We start from the raw sequence: 16,084 nt of genomic DNA, 5'->3' as shown, positions 1-16,084 counted from the left end.
AGGGTAGAAGGGTAAAGATGGTTTACAGAACGGTTGCTGGTGTGTTCTAGATGGAGATTGCAGGGTAGAAGGGTAAAGATGGTTTACAGAAGGGTTGCTGGTGTGTTCTAGATGGAGATTGCAGGGTAGAAGGGTAAAGATGGTTTACAGAAGGGTTGCTGGTGTGTTCTAGATGGAGATTGCAGGGTAGAAGGGTAAAGATGGTTTACAGAAGGGTTGCTGGTGTGTTAGAAGGAGCATGCCTGATAGAAGGGTAAAGATGGTTTACAGAACGCTGTACTTTAGGGCTGGATCAATAACAGAACAGTGTAAAAAGTAACATGACTTTGATTAAAAAGACACCGGGACCTCCAGTCTGGAGACTTTTTAATGTGACAGGTGAACAGTGTTCTCCAGGTGGCACACAGAATCAAAACCATACTGAATAATGATCCAGTGAAGCATACTGAACCATTGAAACCAAAAAAAGCCCGAGCCCTACATCACAAGTTATGACATTGATTAATGGAGTGTAGAAAAATATAACACGGTTTTGTATTAAGAGGTCTTGGCTGTTCTCGTTCTACTTAACTCTGGGTCTGTGCACAACTTAGACCTGACCTAAAACATCAGGCCCAAAGTTCAAAACTATTTGTTGAGTTCCCATTCTGAATGTCTGACCTTAGCAGAGAGCAGCTGGTGGTTGTAAAGGCTAGAGGCACAGCCAGTTTTGGTAATCCTAAAGTTGATTCATACTCGAGGTGAGCAGATTAACAACCCTTGTGTGACATTCCTCTCTGCTCACAAGGGCCACCAGCAAGGCGCTACAGTAATGGAGTTAGTGACTGGAAGAAGGCCTCAAGGTCTGCTTAGAGGGCATTTGACAAGGAGCTCATTTCTTAGTTGTCAACAAAACCAGGTTCTTTATATCAACGTAAACACATTCACATCAGCAAACAGCACTAAAGGTGGTCCACATTAAGACCACCAGATGCGGTGAGGAGGGAAGGGAGCAGAGATGTCTGCTGTTCTCTTTCATGGTCTACTTCTACTGGCTAATCTGGAAAGAAGGTACAAGCATCTCAATGGTCTGTCTGATCATCTGTTTGCACCTGCACTCAGCCTAAAACTCTTTTACTCAAACCCTGTAGGAGGCTCTCGTAACAATCTGACAGTTCTGTTCTAAAGGCAAATGGCTCTTTGTGATCATTTCCTTCATCGTTAGTTCTACAGGAATCCTCTTTAAGGCCACATGGCTGCTGAATGAACTAGGTAGGGAGGTGAAAACCCTGACCAGGAAGAGGCACACTTGCACCTTCAGCAGGTGGTCACAGTGCCTCTGGTGACTGCCGGTAAGTGCTGTTCATGGCACCTCTTAACGGTTAGGAATTCACACTAGTTCCAGAAGAAACTAATTGTGTGGACTCTGGTACATATAATCTACTCAAAGGCTTTCCACTGACAGAGGGCAACGTCCCCAACAAAGAGTACAGAGTGTGGACCTACCACAGCAACACCTTTACAAGGCAGATCATGGTTGTATAAAACAATCAGCAGGAAGGGGGGTAAAGAGGGGAAAGGATGGAATTCACACAGTTGATTGACATCCATATCAAGAGCATTAACAAATCAATCTTTCATTTTTTTCATATAAAAAAAAAAAAGGTTATATACAAACTAACCAAAACAAATTCATGATTGTGCACATGATTTGCTTTCTCCACATATTCAATACTCAGCATCACAAGGAGTGTGTGTGTGTGTGGGGGGGGGGGGGGGGGGGGGGGAATGGCATGACAACGTGATTGGAATGAAACTACTGCAGGGATTGGGGTGGACGAGAGAGCAATTTGCCTTAATTACTTATCACATAATTATGAATGCAAAATAATGGAGGGGGAATAAGAAGATGGGGGGAAATTAAGTTGACGGGGACTCAGTCTTTCCACTCTTTCTTGATGTTAAGGTTCCACTCCCAGGAGAGGTGGTCGTGCTTATCGTCATCAGTGAACTTGGACTTGATGTTGTAGGTGCCGCGGGCCAGCATGCCTTTAGGGGCCTCCTCCAGAGGGGTCAGGAACTCATACTCTGCCGGCCGTGGCCCGTAGCTCCCCACCATGTAGTCTGACTTGTCAACTACACAGAGAGAGAGGAAAGAGAGAGGCTTAGATTTATTTTCCAAAGTTGCCTCTTGACAAAAACAGTCCACCTCTCTGCGCCACTCCGGAACTATTAACAAGTCATTTAATGGCCGTCTAGGAATGCCAATGTAAATACCTCATCTACTAACTTGACCTCATTTCTGTGTGCACAGGTGAATACAGTCACCTGAGTTGACCAAGCCACTCCCAGATACATCCCTAACCCCTGTTTCCAATGCATATCTGGATATCTGAGATAATTGGATAAGTATAAACAATATGGTCATATCCCCATGTTGTCCTCTAGATGGAAGGTACACTATATTGCTTAACCTTATCCGGCCTTCAAAATCCTCACAATAAACAGAGCAAGAAAAAGAAACAGCAGAACTTACCCTTGACTCCTTTCCTGTAGGTCTGCTGGGCATACTTCAGTCCCGACACAATCTCCTTGTTGACCTGCAGACAGAGACAATCAGTGATGAGGTCACATCCTCTTTCCACATCCACCCTTCGGATAAGACAGCAGCCCTTTCATGATAGGACATGGTGTGTATTCAGCTTACAATTGAATTTCAATGTCCAAAATAGCTTGATAGTGGCCAAGCTGACACTGGTCATGTTAGTTTGATTGGATAAACAGACATAACACGTCGTTGAAGAAGGCCAGACTCATTCACCTTGAAGCTGATCTTTATCTTGTACTCCACGCCTTCCTTCAGGACAAAGGACTGTTTCTTAAAGGACTCCAGGTCTCCTGAGGAGGTTGAGCAGAGAGAAAGAGGTGGCCAGACCACAGAAAGAGAATGTCAGAGACCCTCAGGCAGAGTGAATGCAGGAGGAGTCTATCATTTTGTTCCAATATATGCAATGTACAAAGTTCTCCCCTGGAAGTAATTGTGTTAGACTGGATGGGTGAAAGGTGTCAGATCAGTGATTCAGCATCTTTAAAAATGCGAGCACACAGGGAGTGTTCCAACAGGGTTGTAGTCTGCTATTATAGTGTCCACTAGATGGCGCTTCCCTGTATGTGAGTTCAGCTCTATGGCCCTGGTTTCTTCCCTGTAGGTGGCTCTACAGGCCATATGAGGGCAGAAGAGTCTCAAACCAGCAGAAGAAATCCTCATTAACTCAAATAATAAAACCAATCCATTAGGAATGGCCCATGGAATATGCCTGATATGTCTACTGGAAAACGTGTGTTTGTAAACCATAGGTGGCCAGGTGTTGCGGCTACTATGCACAATTGCAGCTGCTATGAGGCAATGTCTTTTGTCCCCCCCAATGGTAAGCTTTAGTTCCACCCTCACACATTCATATGGAAAATATTACATGTGCTCACTAAAAAGGCTTCTTTTCACACTAAAACACATTAGAAGACTTTCAATATGGAGCCTTTTCTCAAAATATCAGTACAACCACAGTGCTGCTCTACTCACCCTGTAGGTCAAGGGTCAGGGGCAGCGGCGCCGTCTCACACATCAGGGTCAAGCGTGTCACCTGGACATTGGGAGCGTTGGGGTCTACTGGGAGAAAGGGAAAAAAACAAAGCAAAGTACAAGATGTAAAAATAGTTCATGGTAAACACAAAAAACATTGACTATTATAAGCAGTGCATGTTTAATTCTTTAGAGTCTAAGACATTGTGGGGTTAAGATGCTCATACTATGGATCATTTAGCTATTTGATTTAGAATTTTAGGACCCCTTTAGCTATAATTTAAAAAATATATATATTGATTTTGGCCTTTAACACTAAAGCCCATAGAAACGCATTGAATAACACATTCATGAATGGAAAAAAGGTCAGTCAAAAACAAAATCATAAGAAATAAGGTTAAAGTGTCAGTTCTAGATCTAGGAGATTATTATTTTTTTTAACTCTGGAAATATATATATATATATTTTTTTTTTACATATTTAACCACTTTTTGGGGTTGGCACAAAACTACCTTCATACTTCCATTTGTTTTTAAAACCGGTGACACAAAATGGAGAATCTCGTTAAAAAGTTAAAAATAAATAGAGTGGTCATAATAGTTTCTAGGTCAAACCGTTCCGACGCTACAGACATTTAACGTGAGAAGACCAATTTTCCGGATGTCTCATGGTCTGACAAACACTGTTCTAGCTGTGCCAACTTTCAGATGCAGAAGTATGACATCGGAGGATGTGGTAGATTGAGATGCATCCAAATCCAAAAAACTTCTCTCTGCCTTAAATTTACTGATTTTGATGGGGATTTTTTTTTGTTATGCAACTTAGATTGATGCATCGGTGCGTCAATCAACTCAAGGGGGTTAAATCAATAGGCTGAAGCAGAGAACTACAGCAGTTCATGAAGAACAGTTCACCTGTGAATAATGACATTTGGAAGATGGAAATGAGTATCAGACATTAAACAATGTAAAAATATTTCTACCAGCGATCAGTGGTTCTTTGATACCGCAGCACCAACTAAAGCCCAGGCGGCTTGGCCTCCTTTCCAGTCAGCAGCCTGTATCTTGCCAGCCTGTATCTAGTTCACAGACTGTTGCAGGTGTCAGGGGGGGGGGGGGGGGGGGGGTAACTCTGTCACTGCTGTACCCACTGAGCACCAAGACTGCCAGCCTGTTGCCCTCTCCCACCCTCTTTTATGGTATTTGCAAACTCATTCAATTAAATCCCTGAAAAGAAAGCCTGCTGAAGGACTTGAAAGTAGGAGGAAATTATAAGAAAATAAACAAAGATGGTGGCACAAGATGTGCATTGAGGATCTGGGTTTGTTTGTTAATCAGGGCGAGAGGGAGAGAGAGAAACAGTCTGCAGGGCTGGTGTGTCCAAATTGCACGAGTGCGTCTGCAGAGTGTGTGTGTGTGTCTCTACGTGTGTAATTGGCGCAGCAACACAAACCTGTAGCCGCGGCGGCGTTCCCCAGCAGGGCCTCCTTGTACTTGCGCAGGCTCTCGTCGTCCTTGTCCAGCTCCTGGATCTCCTGCAGACTCTTCTGAGCGGGGGGCTTGTAGTTGACCCCGCCCTCCGCTTCCTCGTTGGCCGCTGCGATGGCCGCCAGCTGCTCCGGGGTGGGATCCTGCTCTGCCATAGTCTACTGAGAGCGTTAGAGACACAGGTCAGGAGGTTTGGTCCAATACGTTGAAAATAGATCAACAAACTGCAAGGCAAAACACTGTAAAACACAGTTGTTACGTAGTGAGCACAAAACACAGTTGTTACGTAGTGAGCACAAAACACTGTAAAACACAGTTGTTACGTAGTGAGCACAAAACACTGTAAAACACAGTTGTTACGTAGTGAGCACAAAACACTGTAAAACAGTTGTTACGTAGTGAGCACAAAACACTGTAAAACACAGTTGTTACGTAGTGAGCACAAAACACTGTAAAACACAGTTGTTACGTAGTGAGCACAAAACACTGTAAAACACAGTTGTTACGTAGTGAGCACAAAACACTTAAAACCCCCCCAAGGCTCTGTCTTACCGAAAAATGTACACGCCTTTATTAAGTTACATCGCAGGAGGACAAGATTAAAAACAGCACACCTGAGCGTACTCCCCGAATAACTTGTCAGGGTGAAAAATGTGTCCTCCCTACAGTACCTCGTCTTCAGGTAAACCACTGGTCTGAAATGACTGCATTGGTAAAAGACGTGTAGTAGAGACCTCACATGCTACTAACTAATGAATCATGTGAGATTGGTTACTTTTACAAGGGAGGAGGAGGTAAGGATGTATTTCCAAACTATTCAAGCAGGGCCAGAGTTTGAAAGATGGTAGCAGCAAAGATGGTTTAGTACGAACCAATAAAAATCCCAGATCACGCTTGTAGGTGATGTCATGGCGACATTGGCTAGCTAAGCTCATGCGCAGAAATACGTCATCAGGTCTAGGAGTCGTCTCGCGCCGAACTGCGGATGTGCAGGCCATCAAATCAAAGGCACTCCTTCGATATAAAGTTGTTTTTGACAAAAATGAAAACGTGTCACTTTGTTGAGTAATAACATGTTTCTCGAAAATGAAAAACTAAGGAATCATTTTGCACTTCTCTCATTGACTCTCAAACCCTGGTCTGGCCTCCAGTCTGCTTCGCATGGGTTCCCAGAAGTCTTGCGATATTGGGCCTCTGGGTTTAGAAACTCTGTGGTAGCAGTCAACACGCCATTTCCCAGATGCTCATTAGGATCCTTTAAATAAATCTGATTTGCATGCATTGTGAGGCAGGCACCAGGTTAATAGGGTGTCCTGGTAGATGATTATGGATTTACATCCTCTCATTGCATTTTGACCTCAGCAGCCTCATTGCTGCTCTGAAACAATACCCAATCACACACACAGAGCCAGGGCATGTGACTGAGACTAACCAGAGCCTTCTATTGCGATAAAGATCTCTGGGCCTGATTCACAAGTCCTGGCTTGGACTACATTGGACACAGTCCCAGCATGGAGGTCAGACCAGAGAGGGGCCAGCGCTGTACACGCTGGGGTAACCACAGTGGGCTGGTTGGTCGAAAAGCAGAGCTTCATCTCAACTCAAACCCTCTCCCTCCCTCCTCTACCACGCTGTTGTGAGCTACAGTCAAGCTTCTGTGGATCAAGCAGATGACAACATGCTAATGTGGGGAGCAGCACCCAGCTGCACTGCATTACCAGTCAACATCAATTAGGGTCTGGGGAGAGTGATGCTACGCAGGAATCAGGACAATGATATTAGAGGGAGGGTCCTCTTGCCAGAGAGGTGGGTGTCGTGAGGAGAGAGCGGTGAGTGTTGAAATCAACCTTTCCCCCCAGATAGGGAAGGGAAAGGGGATACCTAGTCACTTTCAAAACAGAATGCATTCAACTGAAATGTGTCTTCTGCATTTAACCCAACCCCTCAGAGTCAGAGAGGTGCGGGAGGGCTGCCTTAATCGACATCTCTGTCATCGGTGTCCAGGAGCAGTTGTTGTTGGGGGTTAACTGCCTTGCTCAAGGGCAGAATGGCAGATCTGTCCACCTTGCCAGCGACCTTTTGGTTACTGGCCCAAAAAACTCTTAACCACTAGGCTCACTAGGTTCACTTTTTACTCAGGCCCCCTTCCAACATTGGGGAACATCCCGCACCACCCCTATTTCTATGGGAACAAGCACTATTCATGACACAAACTGTTCACACCCCTCTAGTTACGGTACATGGGGGAACATCCTGCACCACCCCTACTTCTATGGGTACAAGCACTATTCATGACACAAACTGTTCACACCCCTGTAGTTGGCGAAGGTAACATTTTTGCAGGTTTAAAGCTCATTTCCTGCAATTCTACACATTTTGTCATGGGGTACAGAAATGTTGTTGCAGTTGTAAAGCTAATGTTCTTGCAATTCTATACATTTTCCCATGTCTAATGTTTATTCATGTGTTATTTGGGTGACTCAAACATTACAACAAAATCTGTGGCAAAAAACCTAGATAAAAAATCTTTAGCCGACATGGCCTAGTTGATCTTTGGACATTTCTGACAAGTTATAAATAGCTCTCCAGTCTACAATGACTGAGGAAAACTGATGATACACTACTCAACTCTTGTGCATTCTACTATTACAGCTTTTAAAAAAGCCAGACAGAGTTTTTCTATTTTGGGGGTGGGGGGGCTGACACCCTTTGCCCCACAGTTTGGGAACCACTGCACTAGGCTACCTGCCGGTTAAGTACTGTAGTAAAATAGAGGCCTACGTCTAGCCTGCATGTCTAAATGTATATGTCTAGCTGGTGTAATACCTCTGCTACACCGAGATGATTTCATAACACTGCTGCTCTGTACTTTCTGTCTTCCTTCATGAAGACTGGCCTCCTTGTTCTTCGTGGTATTGTGAGTGATTGGCACAGAGCGCCTCTCTGTATCCGTGTACACACCACAGACAGTCAGCAGCGTAGTCTTCAGTGGTAGCAGTTCAGCGTGATGGCGCCAATGCCATGCTGCATTTTCTACTGATGCATTAGTGATTTACTGCAGTACTGCATCTAATACTTTAAAAGGTTCACTTTGCCACAGACCAATAGTTTTTTTCCCCCACAACAATAAATGACAGACCTATTCCTTCTCTGGGTAAAAATCTTAAACTCTGCACTGACAGGGCAGGTCAAGGCTACTTCTAGTGCTTTTCTCAGCTTACTATACTTTGTTAAGTGGAATTTCAACTGAGAGACTGTAAATCCATTGACTCAATTTGTTACTGGGGAACTGACACCAGCTGGCCGCAATTACATTGCAACAAAGCAAATCAACTCGGGAAAAAGCTAATCAACTTGGCCTGTGCTGTAGCACTGTGTAATTACACCGTAATACACAAGTGTATTAGTGTAATACAATCAATTAACGGAGCAACATTGAGTATCTCTGATGAATTGTAAAACAGAAAATGGCAAGAGCAAGAATACTACTTTGACAAAGGGCCCTGGCAGACCTCCACAACACAGAACAATGCCAGTATGTTTGTGGATGTCAGTCAGTTCACAGGAAACCACCTAACCAACAACGAGACAGGAAGCCTAGGCTATGCTATATATCACACACTGTCATGCTCATGCAGCAGTCGAGTTTGAAACACACTTGTTCAAGGACCGTAGTAGCTCACACATTCCAATATAACGAGAGAAACCTTAGCCCCATAGCAATAGTAGAAAAACATAACAAAACAGGCTTGTGCTCTAAAAAGCCACGTAGAACGCCTCGGGGGAAGAGCAATGTGTGAAAGATTTTATTATTGGGCTACACACAAACACGCAACTGCAAAGAGAAAAAAATACAAGTTCAACATTGATGTTGTGCCATGAGCAAGACTCCAGATGTTGAACACAGATGCCGGTATTACCTTGGTGACATAACACACCATAAAAACCCCAGCTCAACACGCAATCCCAGCAATAGTACATTAAAATCACACCACTGCAAACAAGGGCTCCTGCCTGGCTCTCAAACCTCTCACCACACTAACCAGTTCCACCCCCCTCCTCGCTCTGTAATCCTCTCCCTCCCTCTGCCCCTCTCTGTTTTGCATAGCGCCTGACATACACAGATGGACCTGCGCCAAGCAGGAACAGGGAGCACGTTGCACCATTTTTCCCCAAACAGGGCCTCTCCACATTCTCATTAAAGCAGAAATTCCTGTTCTGTTAGCAGTAGTGTGCTTTGGTAGCTCAGCTGTGCAAATGTGTGTGAAGTTGGAGAAATAGTGAGAAGGACATGTTGTTAGGGGTGGGAGGGGAGGACGGTACCAGATTCAGGGATACTGTGCCATCTTTCTCATGTCATCTCTATTCATTTGGCAGTCGCTCCTCATGTGCTAGCCTAGATCCAGGCCTGAGCCTTGGTGGACTGCCGCTACATACCGAGTTGTCCCCCATGATTGGTGTGGTGATAAATGAGAGGGAATACTTCAGGAGTGCTATATTCCTCTGCTGCTAACGCACACCACAACACAGCCCCTCATGACTGGCCTGCTGTTGGGTCAAGCGGCTACAGCTGGATGGGGTGTGTGCATCACAATAAGTGGATCGATAAAAAGAGGGGGTGAGGTGGGGGACAGGAAATAGTGACAAACAAGAGGGTGAAAAACAAAAATCATACTGTTGAGAGTACTAGAATGGGAGTCAGGGTGGCTAGAGTTTTAAAAAAATAGTACAATGCAACAATTATCATGACAACCTTAAAGAAATACATATTTTAGTAGAAAGTTACAACGGATGTGAGGCACCATCCGAGCAGTGACCCACTTCAGTCTCACACGTTTATCCGTGTGGCCATTGCTTGGCATGACTGCCTAATGCCCATCGGCAAACAAGTAGACTATAAACACTGTTCAATAGTTGGCAGCCATCTCATTCTCAACACAGTTTGGCTTGCATAGAATAAGTTATTGGAGCACGTTCAGTTTCTGGCTTGTCCAACCACGTCAAGATAATGATTCATATGCGATCTTCACTAAGCACGAAATGGATGATTGGGTCAATTATAGGTCCATTGAGCTCAATGAAATAGATTAGGCCTAGTTTCAACAATAACATAAGTCCCAATACACATTTTTTCCACCAGCTGACATGGCACAAATACTGACTGACTACGGAAATAAGGCCTTGTTCACTCGTCACTGCTAAGTGACATGTTTTGGTGTAACTGAGGTATAAATACAGGTAGTGATCGGCTTATGTGTCAACATTGAACCCCTCACACTGGTTCTTACCACTTGCTGCTAAATAAATACCAATAGCTTTAATTGGAGGGTTATCCCCATTTGATCAGGTTCAGGAATAGTCATCCAAGCACTCTGGTTTCTAGAGTAGCTGACACCAAGATTAGGGCTGTTCCTTAGCAACAATTAGAGCAGTAAGATTATTGGGACAGAGATTACTGCTAATAAGGCAATTGGGGAATAGCAAAGGGGAAGTGTTTGGGGGTGTCAGTGGTGACACATCAAGATGATTCCACTGACAAACCTCTTTGGTGTCCACTACAGATTCAAGGGTCTTCATTACCAAATTGAACAAGGGCGAGACACGCCTCCCGAGTTGATGAAAATGGCTAAAGACATTGTGGTTGATGGAGGCTTTCTGTAAGCAGGACACAAACATAAAGAAGTTCAGCACAGGTCAGAGTTGGAAGTGACATAAACTCAAAGACAAAACCTTAAGTTCCTCTTTTCCTTCAAAGTTAGTTCAGTTTAATCGTAAAAGATTCTATAAGAATTTAACGACTGCATAGGGCTATGTTTTGGATGACTGGCTGCGAATGTTTATTGAATTGTTTTATTTCTGCCTTTTCTATTCCAGACATTCTGAAATTCACTAAAGCATCCCATGTATGTAACTTTAGTCTTTCTGTGTCAGAAACCAGATCTTAATCCCCCCCCCCAAAAAAGGCAAACAAAGGGTTCCTCAAGAAATTTCCAGCTCATAAATCATTCTTCTGTAGTAAAGGTCACATCTTTTATTTGTATTTATTCTTTTCCAACTAACCCATTCACTGTGTACTCTCATAGGACTTCACCTTTGACATTTCACAGGGAAGAGTACAGGAAAAGGACAGCACAAGCCTGACAGCAATTTGAACGGAATTTTAATAGATGACAAGATACATTACAAATGCTAAAATAGAAGCATTTACTGCAATCTAGTGTCTCAGCCATGTCCCAGTTCTAAGGCAGAGTAAAACATTTTTATTTTTTTTATAATAATAAAGTGATCGCCCAAGTGTATTCTGCAATAAAGAACAGCTGGCATTGTCCAAAAGCTACAATTAGCTTTAAACCACAGAGGGGGAGGAGAAATGGCAGTCAGGACAAGAGAAGAAGAGATTGAGAAATCAGGGATTACGTACTCATTCATTGGGCTGAACTCCAGCTCCAGGCAGGTCTCTGATAAACCTACCTAATCACTGACACAACCGCCTCCAGGAACATTGTGCTGTACCAATCTTAGATTTGTCAAGCAGCCTGGATACTCTTTTTACTCTGACTCCTAATGTCACACACAAAACATCTATGGCTATTTTGATCCTCTCTGTTCTGTCTCCCTCCCTGTCATAGACCTAGCTCTAAAAGTGAACTTTAGCATTTCTCCCTTTCCTCCCCACAGGACGCACCGTTTCATGTGTCCTTGTGATGTAGCATTGTGACGCCCTTCTAGACTTATGTGCCATTCACCAGAGTGCTTGACTTCCTTGTGCTCTGCAGCACTTTTGTCAACTGTGATTGTATGTTTCCTTCATGTTCTGCCGACAACATGACTCACATCCGCCAGTTAGAGAAGAGGACTGTGTTTAACCACATGTTGGACTGCACTTAAACACACATAGTAATGCAAAAGGCTTCTAAATGATCCCCTTGACTTCCCTGTAAGCTTTTCTCCACCTGACGTAAACCCCATTGCAGTCTTGATTTGTTAGCAGGTATTCAGGTAAGCAACGCTGGCTTGATGTAATGTCAGACACGCTGGGCTGCTGCACAAAGCAGAGGATGCAGCGCTAAATGCAGAACAGTGCCTTCAGGAAGGATTGTGCCTCGCAGAGATGATGCAATGCAGGAGGCACTCATTTCCACAGAGTGAGACATGAATAAACAGCGCAGAGAGGAGTCAAAATTGAGGAAGTATCAGACGAAAGAGAAAAATATATTCTACCTCAAGGGGGAAAACTAGAACAAATACGGTCTGAGCATTAAAAATAGCCGGTCTGAGAAATCACTCTGTATAGACACAGCAGGAAGCTGAGAGTGAACGGGAGTGCCAAGGTGCCAGCTGAAAGGTCAGGGCTCTCTCCCTGCACGGTGGGGGGGCTTAGCGAGTAGCAACACATGCCCAGATTATTTCTGCCTCCCTTGGTAACAACAAGGCAACAGCATCCACTACGGACAGCAATAAGCCTACTGTTGTATGGTGGCTCCATTCAGTTGGGCTTTTTAATGTGGCGTCATTGACAGAGCAATGACCTAATGATGGGTGGTAAACTTGATGGCACTAGTCATGTGGTCTGCGGAACATCTCAACATCTGCAACAAGAAACCAAAAAGTATGCACAGTGTAACGTTTGCCCTTTGGTGGATGACAGCAATGACTAAATAAGGACATATCCTGCATGAAGGGAAGCCATTTCCTTTTGAATGAGGTGTATGTGAAGGCTGATATCCCCTGGGGTACATTTGGGGGTTGTGTGGTCTGTTGTTCAGTCTAAGCCACAGTACAATGAGGAGGAACAGCAGAAGAGAAGAGCTAATCTTTAACACTGCTGTATGTGTGGAGATGCTGGCCAGTGTCCTCGTTTCTAGTCCCTTGCGAGTTACAGCAAAAACAGAAGGGACTGACAGGCAGAAAGAGGACAGATAGCCAACTGGCTCTGAGAGAAAAGGGGTCAACATCAGGCCTGGTTCTTGTCATGACAGGCTATAGGAGGGGGTGGAATGTGTGAGAGGCGTGATTAAATCTCCATACCTCCATTGTGGCGAGTTGTCTTTATGTACACTGTGTGCTACATATTGTAGGCCATCAGATGGTGCTGTGCTCAGCCCCGAATTTAATCTCCTTTGGTTTGCTACAATTTCCCCAGCCAGATCCCCTCCCTTAATGCAGAGTGACAGGGAAGTAGAGACAAGGAGGTTTAAGCGTAGTGATTACTCCACGATTCCAGGAACCAATCTTAACCTGATTTTTGATAAAGACGCACAGATATTTTTCTTCTTAAAGTGAGCAAGCTTCCAGCTCTCTCCTAGCTAATTTCTAACCTCCATTACAGGATTAGCTACATGGCTGTGGGTATTGTCCAAGGCATGTGGTTGTCGAATGAGAAGTTAACACTTACATATCAATCCAAAGGCTGGAAAATTCTCTAAAAATTCCTATTAAATAACATAGCATAGAAAACATGAAACCAATTATTGTTGAAAGGGGTTTACTGAAAAACATCACATCAGAGATTTAAAATCTCTAGTCCTACTCAAAACAAAAAAAGTCGGTGGAAAAACAGCATTCCAGAAGAGAAAACAATGGTAGTTGCAGTGGTGAGCTGCCATTGATTGGATAGTGGTAAAGGGGACAGATGCCCAAAGTATCCCTATGGATCAATCCCCCCCCATTGCCACAAACTGACAGGGTAATACAAAATGTCACATGAACTAAATAACAGACTAGTGAAGCCATAAGGCTGAAAATATGAAGAAGCTATTTTGCTTGAAGTGTATATCAATTAAGTCAACATTACATGTCCCTGGACCTCTGGAAAGATAAATATGTAGAGTTGTTTTTATTCCTGTTGCATAGAACATTGTAAGCTTGTTGAGTTAATAACAAGGCTAGGGGACCTTTGAACTGCTGAACATCCAGCAGATGCTATAGTGTTCTTATGTAGGTCGATAAGAGCAAAAAATGGAGCAGCCTGGCTTTTGAAATGTTAGTATGTTTGCTTTACCTTACAGATACTATAAATCGTTTTAATTACAGTGAGTGAACTACCTGTAAATTGATAATACTAAGAGGAAAGGGTTAAATTTGGTGAAGACCTAAGACTCGCCCTGGCCTACTCTCCAACAGAAGGAACTAGAACTCTACCGTGCCATTCGTCAGAAACAGGAAGGAAAGGGAGGCTTCACGTTCAGGAAAAAGCCAGCCCTCGTAGTTTTGCAAGCATGTCACCGCCAGTCTGTCGGGTTACTGGGCCTAATAATTTTCAGAAAAGATGCACACGTTTGTATGCCACAAAAACACGTCCTAACAGATATGCTGACTGGGTTTAAAAGTTGCATTATTTGAAGTGTGCCAGTCAGTTGGTGAGTCCTCCTGGATCCGTCAGTCAAATCTGAACTTCATTAGGCCTATTTTAAATATACATCTGTATCAAACTCCCTTTCAGAGAGTGTATATAAATAATATTTGCAGCAATTTACAGGATTCGCTCATTCCCTTCAATCAAGTTTAAGAAAAATATGTTCAATGCTGAATCACCGCGGAAAATGAACTTGCATTCCAGGAAGTGTCAATTGCTGACAGAACGTGAGCAATTTTCATGAGATGAAAAGTTAGCCAAAACATACCCATTCATTGGGTCTGAACACACAAGTAACTTGTTTCTCTTGAAGTGTTGTTTTGAAATTCATTTAATGACTTGTTTAGTCGACAGGATCTAATCACAGATCAATTTAGTGGATATTCACAATGATAGCTTACCTCCATGGAAAGAGATTACTTATCACTGTATAATTAAACTGGCAGCAACCACAGAGCAAACATCAGTTCCTGGTCTGCGTCACAATTAAGATTAGTAATCTACACATCCTGAAGCTGCTAGTTAGCATGTAACAAGTTGCACGAGTAACCAGAACTTGCGACTCTGTACTACCAAACATGGAAGTACAAATGAGCGTTTTAGCTTAAATGTAGACACATTTTTGAAAAGTTGATAAAACACTCTCGGACCTTACCGTAACGCTGCTGCTACACTGGAGTACGCGCCACTGAATGGCGAGGAGGGAGCAGCTCAAATCAAACGCACAGCACGCTTCCGGGAATATTGACTCGCACTACAAAGGCTGTCCGAACGTAGGCGGGCGCTCAGCAACAAGCCTGGTGTAAAGTGCACTAGTCAGGTAAATGCTCGTTACCATAAACTCGTGAATGTATTTGTAGACTAGAATACACGTATAGTAAATTAGCGCAATTACCTTAATACAGTATGAAAATTCGCAAACAATCACATCATTTGAGAGGCCAGATGGGACAGGAATGACCTTATCAAGTACACGGAGTAACAGACCATGTTTTTAAACATCAGTAATGGACAGACTGCAAAACAGACAAAGTAGCCTTAGCAAAGCAATGTTACACTCAATGGACTATGTGACCATCTAGTGGTTTAGCCTAGGTAACGCAGTCACTTATACATCCTTTGGATCTGGGCGAATCAAATGGGTCGCAGTTGCGTCAAATTTGGTCTAATTCTAGTAAAACGACAGGATAGTTTACGTCGCCAAATATGACACCTCTTTTTTTAGACATTTTCCCATGTCCTATTGCACCGTTGGGTGCAGTGTACTTCAGCTAAGATGTGCATGACAACCTCAGTACTTTCAGTGTCCGGCTGTTGCACAATGTTTGGAACCAGAGACATTTGGCACTGCAAGTCTATTTGGCATAGGCCCTTAAAGCCATAACGTCAAATAGCTAACAAGATGGCTACACTGACCATCTTCATTGCCCCTTATTTTTGCTCCATGCACACTACTTGCTCACACTGACCCGACATGCACTTCTGCTGCTGTTTATCATATACCCTGATGCCTAATCACCTTAACTCTACATATCTACCTCTACCACAAATATCTCATTCCCCGCACATTGTAAATATAGTATTGGCACTAACCCTGTAGAAAGCTTACCTTTGTGTGCTTATATCTTTGTTGTACTTTATAGTACTACCGATATTGATCACTGCATTGTTGTGAACGAGCAA

General features: G+C 43.5%; 1 protein-coding gene across 4 annotated transcripts; it reads right to left on the bottom strand.

Annotated features, from left to right (window-relative positions):
- Window positions 1-349: 349 nt before the first annotated feature.
- On the bottom strand, window positions 350-15,407 carry LOC139364938 (rho GDP-dissociation inhibitor 1-like). Of its 4 annotated transcripts, none has more exons than XM_071102191.1 (6): window positions 15,057-15,407; window positions 5,012-5,207; window positions 3,560-3,646; window positions 2,801-2,877; window positions 2,516-2,579; window positions 350-2,115 (listed from the first exon to the last, which is right to left on the bottom strand). In XM_071102191.1, exons 2-6 carry the CDS (start codon window positions 5,199-5,201, stop codon window positions 1,916-1,918), a joined length of 618 nt encoding a protein of 205 aa, XP_070958292.1. In that variant the 5' UTR covers window positions 5,202-5,207; window positions 15,057-15,407; the 3' UTR covers window positions 350-1,915. The 4 variants fall into 4 exon arrangements, with proteins under 4 accessions (XP_070958292.1, XP_070958293.1, XP_070958295.1 ...); XM_071102192.1 differs by having other exon boundaries at window positions 5,012-5,204; window positions 15,057-15,243; XM_071102194.1 differs by having other exon boundaries at window positions 3,560-3,643; window positions 5,012-5,204; window positions 15,057-15,243.
- Between the last annotated feature and the right edge of the window lie 677 nt (window positions 15,408-16,084).

This window comes from Oncorhynchus clarkii, chromosome 13 (assembly GCF_045791955.1).
Source record: "Oncorhynchus clarkii lewisi isolate Uvic-CL-2024 chromosome 13, UVic_Ocla_1.0, whole genome shotgun sequence".
NCBI classification, from domain to species: Eukaryota; Metazoa; Chordata; class Actinopteri; order Salmoniformes; family Salmonidae; genus Oncorhynchus; species Oncorhynchus clarkii.
The sequence above is the reverse complement of the archived record's forward strand: the minus strand, read 5'-3'. Positions and strand labels throughout refer to the sequence as shown.